At 44.2% G+C, this 9,464-nt stretch overlaps 1 protein-coding gene across 9 annotated transcripts in view; it reads right to left on the minus strand.

The window, feature by feature from the left end:
• The window catches only part of LOC102026334 (putative RNA-binding protein Luc7-like 2), a 66,152-nt gene extending 58,436 nt beyond the window's left edge, over nucleotides 1-7,716 (minus strand). For 3 of the 9 annotated variants that reach the window (XM_013504958.1, XM_013504953.1, XM_013504955.1), the window contains exons 1-3: nucleotides 7,247-7,329; nucleotides 3,713-3,796; nucleotides 3,539-3,606 (exon numbers count right to left, since the gene is read on the minus strand). In XM_013504958.1, coding sequence (XP_013360412.1) covers nucleotides 3,539-3,606; nucleotides 3,713-3,750 — 106 coding nt within the window. In that variant the 5' untranslated portion in view covers nucleotides 3,751-3,796; nucleotides 7,247-7,329. Of the gene's footprint in view, nucleotides 1-3,538; nucleotides 3,607-3,712; nucleotides 3,798-7,246 lie in introns of those variants that run through there. The other 6 variants (XM_013504954.1, XM_005405438.2, XM_005405441.2 and 3 more) reach the window with 6 other exon arrangements.
• Between the last annotated feature and the right edge of the window lie 1,748 nt (nucleotides 7,717-9,464).

The following is a 9,464-nucleotide window of genomic DNA, read 5'->3' on the forward strand; positions in this document are numbered from 1 at the left end:
GTTTTTCTCCGGTACCGGGAACCGAACTCACGACCTTGCGCTTGCCAGGCAGGCGCTTTTGCCGCTGAGCTAAATCCCCAGCCCCCTGGAATACTTCTTAAAACAGATTGCTGGCCTCTTCTCCAGAACTTGGATTCAGCAGGTAGGCCCAAACTTTGCATTGCTAATTAAGCTAACAGGTGATACTGAGGTTGCTGGTTTGGGGACCTCAGTAACCTATAGTCATTCACAAGCTCTTTTTTTAAAAGGTAAAGAAACATCTCAGGCTTGCCAGCCATATTACTCTATAATTATTCAACTCTGCTGTGTGTAAGGTAAAGCAACCACGGCAGAAGGTAGATGAGTGAGCATGATCATGTTCCAATAGAACTTTATTTACAAAAAGCCAGTAGCCACAGAACCAGCCCCTTACCTAAAATATACCCTCAAGCAATTGAACAAGGTATATTGCATTACCTAACAGTGGCACAGAACGTAGTACAGAACTTGGTACTCTATATGGCACATACTACCCACTACCTACTTCTAATGAAAAGCAAAAGTCTGGAAGTTTGACTCTGAAAGAGCTAATTAATGTCTACAGAAATCTGAGATTTCGAGCTGGGTGTGCCTGTAATCCTAGCACTCTGGAGGCTGAAGCAGGAAACTTGCTGTGAGTTGGGGCAGCGTGGGCTACATAAAGAGTTCAAGGCTAGCCCAAACTACATAGTGAGACCTTGTCTCAAAAAAAAAAACCAAAAAACAGAAATCCAAGATCTCAACAAAAAATAAAAACAAAACACTTTACCATATTCCAACACATGACAACAGATTCAGCAAAGGCAGCTAGTTAACCAAATTCTGTTCACACTGAGTCTAACAGATCAAACATCAGTTGTACATGGTTCACAACTAAATTTAAACCTCTAGATCACAATACTGTTTTATAGAAAAAATAATTTTTAAAAGACTTTTGTCTAGCCACTGTTAAATAGCAAAACGACATTTACTCAGTTGTCTGAACTATGTTATTTTCTTCAATTTCTCAGTCGTAAGTTATTCAGTTAAAAACACGGGCCGCTTTTCTCTCTCATAGTGGCTTGCTCTAACCCTGCAGACTGTGCTTCTTTTCCTTGTACTTGGCCCAAACTCATTCTCCAGACCCCGTTTCTTTTCCTACCTTTAATAAATCTTTGCTACTGTTAAAAACAAAAACATGAAGCTGTAGACAGTTTCAGTTTTTACAAACCACTTTTCTCTCAATAATCTTACAACACTGATTAAATGATTTTGACCTTGTCTTCCAATCTGTACCCTAGCAGCTGCCGATGCATAAAAATTTAAATAAAAACAAAAATGAACCTGTATAACAATGCTAAAGCCCCAAGGTTCCTCTCAGAAACTTATCCTTTTACTCTCTCACTCCTTCCCCAGCAACCTACTGCAACTTCCTTCAATATCTCAGTCTACAATTTCTTAGTAGACTGATTGAATTGGATAGAACTGTGCTATTTCCTCAAAAGCTATATACTACTGAGCTGTAAGAATTCAGTGTATTTCAAGCACCTTTCTCAAATCCCACTCCTAAGAACTATCTGTCTCAACTTACCTAGCCTTGCCCCCAGACTTACTAACCTTCAGTTTTAAGCCATCTGCCTATCTTCTCAGTCTCACTCCCTCCATGAACCCTTGACAACTTCAAGCTTCAAGGCTTACATGAAACACTTGTTATTGAACACTGACTCAATAACCCTGATCTCAACCTAGGGGACCTACTTGCCTCTGAACTCCTTGTCCTCAAAAATACAACTCACTTCAACATCCTACTAGACTTTCAAAGTATTACTTCCTGCTTATAGAGCTTCTGTAAACACAGGCAAAATAATTTTCTTTGTTTTTTTGGTTTGTTTTTGTTTTGTGATGCTGGGGATCAAGCCCAGGGCCACACACATGCTAGGCAAGGGCTCTACAAACCTTTTTTCTTTTCTTTTCTTTTTTTTTTTTTTTTTGAGACAGGCTCACTATGTAGCTCAGGCTAGCCTGAAACTCATGGCCATCCTCCTGCCTCAGCCTCTTGAAGGCTGAAATTACAGGCATGTGCCACCACACCTAGCTAGAATTTCTTACAGTTAAAGAACTTTTTTTTGTCTTGAGACAAGGTTTCCATATGCAGTTCAGGCTGACCTTGAGCTCACTTTGTAGCCCATGCTGGTCTCAAACTCGCATCGATCCTCCTGCCTCAGCCTTCCACGTGCTGGGATTACAGGTGTGCACCACTGAACCCGGCTAGTTAAAGAACTTACATGCTCTAACAAAAAAAAAAAAAAAAAAAAAAAGAACTTATATGCTCTAGACTAAGATATATCCCATTATTACGTCAAAAATGTGTGCTTTTACATTAATGGCTACGCCTCCTTCACTTAAAATGAATGATCCAAGTGGAATAAAAGAATGGCTTATAACTGACCGAGAAATAAGATTATTATGTTAATGAGAGAAAATTGAGAAAGATCATTTAATGTTGATGACAAGTCAAGGAACACAGGTTACAGTAAAGATGATTCCATAAAGAAGAAAACCCACTGAAGAAAGCACAACCACTTGTACAAGGCCGTGGGTTCAATGCCAGCAGCACAAAAAAAAAAAAAAAAAAAAAAGGAGAGAGAAAAAAACACTACTTCAATCTTTGATGAAATAATTTCAATGGTATAAGTCAGGTATTACTAAACTTGTATTAGGAACAGGTAAAGTACTTTCTAAACTTATTTTCCTAGGTATTTCCTGAATAAAGTTTCACAAACAATGTAACTTCAGCAGGACTATGTTTATAGCCTCTATTAATCACAGAAGTGTATCACACATTTTAGTAATATTACCACTAAACACAGCTAAAATCATCTGAAAGCTGTAACTTGCCAAAACTAGTCTCTAACCACGGACAATTGATGGTGCTATAAGATTCCTATAGTCTACCTTTGTCTATAGGTTTTGAGGGTACACTATCATTGCTTGGCTGTTTTATCCTCAAGAGATGATCTCTGCTCCCATTCAAAGCAGTGAAAAAATATGAGCCCTTGGAACAACCCTCTGTAAACTTCCTATCTCTAAATTTAGGATTTTACTTAAACCCACCATTTTGTTTCATTCCTAATCCCTAGAACCTTCCCAGGCCTTTCTGGGATCAGGCCTAGACAGAAGATTCTTATAACCAAACTACGTTGGCAAAAGGGGTTTCATTTAGACATCCTTGCAAATAATGCAAACTAGTCAAAATGATCAGTCTGTATGAGGGCTCTTGATTTTTCCTATGTGGCTCCTCCTTACTATTAAATAGAATATGTTCAAGGAAAAGAATCTCGTTTTACTAATGCTAATAACTAAAACAAAAGGCATTTATAAAATGTAATGAACCTTAAACTCAAGATAAATTATTTGTTAACATCTACTTTTGGTTCCTCCCTTTAAAAAAAACTTTGACATTTTTTAGTATAACAGGAAATTTAGTTTCCCATAACAAATTACAGATTTAACTTGAGGCAAAAAAGGTTAAGTGACTTACCCAAGGTTACAATTAGAGACCAGGTCTCCTGAATCTCAGCCCAGTGCTCTTTCCTTAGCCCATGATGCCTTATTAGAAAAATCCAAATACAGTCAGACCCCCAGTTACATGGGTATGAGTTACACTGATTCACATATACAAACTTTATATAGTGTGACCAATGTTTCAACTCACGCGGTACCCTGCTTCCATTTATGCAGTATGCCAGGCATCGGCACGATTTTCAGTGGCACACAGGCGGTTGCCACCACCAGGGCCCTAGGCAAAATTGCAAAGAAGGCAAAGTTTGTCTTTGGCCCTCCCACCTCCCTTATGCATTCCTCTCCCACCTCCTAGTTGCACCCCTGCCCAACCACCCAGCACCATCATGCTGCCCTCCGACTGCCAAAGGCCCCCACTTGCACCACTCACCAAACTGTCTCTCTGAATATGCCCAGTGATCCCAAACTACCTCTCCCTGCCACCAAAATTCCTATTCCTGAGGATTCCAGTGACACTTAACTACACAATTAACTGACTGAAATAATTCAAGATAAGATACAACAGACTTACACCTCCAACTTTATAAAAGTACTAATTAAAAACTGCTGGAAAGGGAGGGGAGAAGATATTTTTTAGAAAAGGGGAGCAACATGTTCCCAGAGCCACAGAACGCAAAAGCCACTTCAGATTCTTTCAGATAGGACACTAAATGTTGAGGGGGTTACTGCCACCTTGAGCTCTACTATACAAAAGCAGATTGGCGTTTTACAGTCTCTCAGATTAAAAATAAGTAAGTAACAATGGACAAAGCTGTCTGAAATGCCCTCCTTACCTACCTTTTCCATCTCTCTCCCACCTCCTGCATCCCCATTTCCACCTCTTAGAGCCAACGACACCCAACAGCACCCCCATAAGCTGTTCGTGTCCAATACAAGGCTTCTCATTACATGGTTTCAAATTACACGGTGTTATCCAATGATGTGTCCAAGCTCCCCTATCCCTGGATAACTTGAAGGTGACTGCTAAAAAAGAATAATCCTAATTAAATTTCCTGAATTTTAAATTCAAATACAAAAATTCATTAAATATTTAATGAGAAGGAAAAGAATTATACTGATTCTTACATTGTAAAATAACTAATTTAAGTATCTAAAACAATTCTTTTCCTTGAAAGTGGTATGTTGCTTACTTCTGACCCAATGCAGCAATAAAACTCCAGTCATTTCACCTAAATACAGTAGTATGGTGGGCTGGTAAATGTGAGTTTATTTATAAATCCTCTATATCTGGAGGTTAAAAAAAATCCAGTAACATGTAGGCGGGCATGGCGACGCATGCACATAATCCCAGCCCTTGGGAGGCTGAAGCAGGAGGATCTCCATGAGTCTGAGGCCAACCTGGACTACAAAGAGAGTTCAGGGCCAGCCTGAACTACAAATCGAGAACCTGTCTCAAAAAAAAAAAAAAAAAAAAAAAAAAAAAAAATCCAGCGGACATAAAATATGTAAATTTATTTGTATACAAAGCAGAATGGATCTTAAGAAATCCAGCTTTCTACTGGGAATACACAAGCCAGAACACATATATGCAACACATATATGCATAAATATTAGTTCAGTTTTGCAATACTAGATGACCTGTCTAGTATGGAAATATATCAGGTGATGGTTATCTTCATCTTCATTACCCTTCCAGTAATTAGAGGAAATCCAGCCCGGCACAGTGGCATGAGCCTGTAACCCCAGCACTCCTGTGGCAGAGGCAGGAGGATCGCCGCAAGTTCAAAGCCAGCCTGGGCCACAAAGTGAGTTCAAGCACAGCTTGGACTACCTAGCAAGACCCTGTCTCTCTGCAGAAGGTATCAAAAACAGTATCCATCAAGGATTAAAAGGATCATGATTTCTATAATTATTATAAGCACTGCCAAGTGCAGAGGTACATGCCTGTAATTCTAGCACTTGGGAGACTGAGGAAGGACTGCTAAGACTTTGAGGTCAGGCTGGGCTACATAGTGAGTTCAAGGCTGGTCTGAATTACATGGCAAGACCCTGTCTCAGAAAAGAAAAAGATGGCTTATTCTGTTCGAATTCTGGATGACACTTCTACCCAATATCCTCTCTTCATGTTGTAAAAGAAGCAATATTAAGACATGTTGCAGTTATAAACCATTCTTATCTAACCATAAAAAATGATTAACTGTTAAAAAGTTTCTCCATTGAGCCCCACCCCACTGGGGATTGAACCCAGGTCCTCTGCACTGAGCTACATCCTTAGCCTTTTTTTTTTTGAGACACAGTCTTGCTAAATTGTCCAAGCTGAGTTCCAAGTTGCTATCCTCCTGCCTCAGCCTCCCATTGTGCTGGGATTACAGGCATGCACCCATACACCCCGATGACATTTTTAATTAATGTTAACTTTCAAAGGTTTACTACACAAATAAAATTCATTTTCTTCCCTGCCTTTTTCTCCTCTCTACACAACCACGGACTGCCCATCTACACCTATTTGTCTATATGTTCCCTAAAGGGGTCTTTAAAAAACCGAAACCCCTTGAAATGCCAGTCAATATGCATTGCTAGAACACTGGAATTCAATAAAGTTTTTGTAGCCTCATATATTTTGCTGCAAAGCCCTTAAGCAAATTATAAAAGCTACTGGTACAAACTAAATTTAAGTAACTTTTCTAAACCAAGCAATTTAAATAACTTGTCAAGAAAAAAGGCACTTAAACGGCTAAGAAACTATTTTTCCAAGCAAGCAACATATAAAAACAATTAAGCATTTTGCTCAAGTACTGAACTAGACCTTCCCTCCAAGTTGGAATGGATTTAAGCTGAATTTGAAAGAGTACGTTACGACTTATCATCATGAGAACAGGAACAGCATTTCATCATTTTACTTAAAAATTCTCTTTATGACAAAGGATAATCCAACACGTCGTGGCTTTCTACACAGACTCTAAGCTAAGTGCCTAAAAAGCTCTTTGTTTCCCTCAATTCTACTTCACTGGGCATCAAATTTCCAAAATGGTTCTATTTGGGGCGCATGCAAGATTTGTCAATATTTACTGAACAAAGCCTCTATTAAATTGTCTAACAAAATGGAGGTCTCTCGGAAAAACAGGCCATAACATTTTTCTTTTCACAAAATGGGGCCAAACACACCCACTTCAAGAAACCATGGTTTGGGTCAGATTTTCCATAAAAATGGTTGATTCCGTGGGGCTTCACGGTGCATCTCCGGGACGGGGCTGGCAGTAAAGATCTCCTCCAGACCCAGGAAGGGGGTGGGTGGGGGCTCTTTCTGGAATACTCTGGAGGGCCGCCGCGAGAGATGATCCCAAAGCTCCGGTTTAAGGAACTACATCGGGGCGGAGGCCTTAACGGTCCGCAGGTATCTAATCGGCTGCAAACCGTGCCGCCCGACTACGCACGAGAGACGTGGGCTCTCCCATCCCAGCCAAGTCAACAGTAACAGCACAAACTCTCCTTTCAGCCCCCAGGCCCCGCCTCGCCCCATTGGCAGCAGTTCCCGCCAATCCGCACGGTCACCGCCCCCAAGCCCGCCTGCCAAGCTCCGATTGGATGGGACGGGAGCCGGGGCCCTCGTGTTACCAATCTGGGAGCCCCTTACTCAACCGCACGCGCGCGCCCAGGTGCGCCCTCGGACCCCCTCCGTCGTCGGCCCGTCCCCTCCCCCACCCCCAGGGCTCTGGCAGAGGCTTACCGTCCCGGGAGGTGCCCATCAACTGGTCCAGCATCGCGCGCATCTGGGCCTGCGCCGACATGGCGGCGGCGTAGAGGGCGGACGGGCGGGGGTGGGGCGCAGACCGGGCCCCTTCGGGCGGGGGGATGAGGGGTGGGGGCAGGGGGAGGTGCGCTGCTGTCTCGGTGGCCGCCGCCGCCGCCTCGAGGCCTGAGGAAAGGGAGCCGGCAGGGCCGCGGGAGCGTCCGGGCTGCGCTCCTCACGACGACGTGTACGTGGAAGACGGCAGCCTCCGAAAGCGCCCCTCGTGTCCGCACTCTCCGTCCTGTTCCAGGGACAGAAGCGACACGGGCTAAGCAAGCTCTCGCCTCCAACACCGCCACCCGCCAGAAGCCGTCAGCCCCCCCCCTCGGCGCTGACGCCGCTCGCCGCCACCGTCGCCGCGGCGGGGGCGCGCACGCTCCTCGCGCTGAGCCGTTTCCCGCGGGGGCTGCACCAACTGGCGTCCAACCGCCGTGGCTCCGCCCGCCCCGCCCGGGAGGGGCTCCGCCCTAACGGCTCGCGGGCGCGTGCACGTGCGCGCCCCGCCCCTTCCGAAGGGTCTCGCGAGATTCTCGTTCCTCCGCCCACTGGGGTGGCTCTGGCCTGAGGCGCCAAAGCCGGTGCTGGGGCGGGGGTGGTCTCTCTGTGTCCGTCGGCAGGCCGCGCTGGCGCCCCCAAACCCGCCGAAGGGAGTGTGCGGAGCTTGGCCCCCGGGGAGTAAGCAGAAACCAGGCCAGCTCGGCCTAAGGGTGGCGCGGGCGTCTTCCGACGGTGCTCGCCGGCAGCTGGCCGCGGCGGCACGGTCGGACCGCGGTGCGTGGCCACAGGGCCGCGGCCATCAGCCCGGACCTCACGCCGGCCTCGCGCGGCGACGCCCCGCGCACCTGGCCGCTTGGGAAGGGCAGACCTCGGCCAGAGCCTTTGCTTGGCGTTTACAAACTTGATAAAATACGAACTCTTCAAGATGGGATGTGGAGCCGGGTGTGGCGGCGCTTTCGCGTAATCCTAGCAGTCTGGGAGGATGAGGCAGGAAGAGCACACGTTCAAGCCTGGGCAATTTAACGAGACCCTGTTGTAATTTAAAAGGGCAGGTTGCAGCTCTGTGTGAAAGACTTGGGCTCAATCCCGATTTACTAGGCAATAGTACAAAAGAAAAAGAAACGAGGATACTTTCTAGATACTTTGAAATGAAATAATGGCAGAAAGTTTTGCTACATTGTAATTATATATGCTTCGGCTTGGGGTTTATAATTCCTGGCTAATGCACTGTCAAAATTCAACATGAGGACCTGGGCATGTGGCTCGGTAGTGCTTGCCTAGCATATGTGAGGTTCTGTGTTCGATCCAGCACCACAAAAATAATAACATACTATCCAGATCACATTTAATGCATATTGGATCAATAAAAGTTTTAGTCTTATTTTCAATAATTAACAAAAATAGTTTTTCTCCAGTTATTTAGAGGACTCAAAATACTAACCAATTCCAAATACTAGGAATATCATTCTGTGAAAACTGATTTAGAATAACACATAAAGCCGGGTGTGAAGGCGCACGCCTATAATCCCAGGACTCGGGAGGCTAAGGCAGGAGGCTCGCCATGAGTTCGAGGCCAGCCTGCACTACTTAGTACGACCCTGTCTCAAAAAAAAAAAAAGTTGAATAGCATGTAAATCTACTAATTACAGTATTATAGCAGGGGATGGTGTCACAGGCCTGTGCTCCCAGATTCTCAAGAGGCTGACACATGAGAATGGCAAGGTTGAGATCTGGCAAAAAAAAAAAATGCGGTGTAACTTGGTGCTAATCTGTTCATCTGGCATGTACAAGGCCCTGGGTTCAATCACCAGTACCGCAAAGGTCCTGAAAGGAGGCACCATTATATGCAGAATATTATCCTGAGAAAGTATGCTTAAGGGAATACCCTAAGGCGTTTGGATTTTTTGGTTTATTTGTTTTTTAATTTTTTCATTTGTTTTTTAAATAAGAGAAAAAACATCTAAAAAAAAAAAAATTTAAAAAGCTAGGCATGGTAGCTCACGCCTATAATCCCAGCACTCCGGGAAGCTGAAACAGGAGGATTGTTGTGAGTTCAAGGCCAGCTTGGACTACAAAGTGACCTCATGGCCAGCCTGAACAGCATAGCAAGACCCTGTCTTTTTTTTTTTTTTTTTTTTTTTTTTTTTTTTTTTTTTTT

This window comes from Chinchilla lanigera, unplaced genomic scaffold, assembly GCF_000276665.1.
Source record: "Chinchilla lanigera isolate Chin_1 unplaced genomic scaffold, ChiLan1.0 scaffold00093, whole genome shotgun sequence".
In the NCBI taxonomy this organism is placed as follows: Eukaryota; Metazoa; Chordata; class Mammalia; order Rodentia; family Chinchillidae; genus Chinchilla; species Chinchilla lanigera.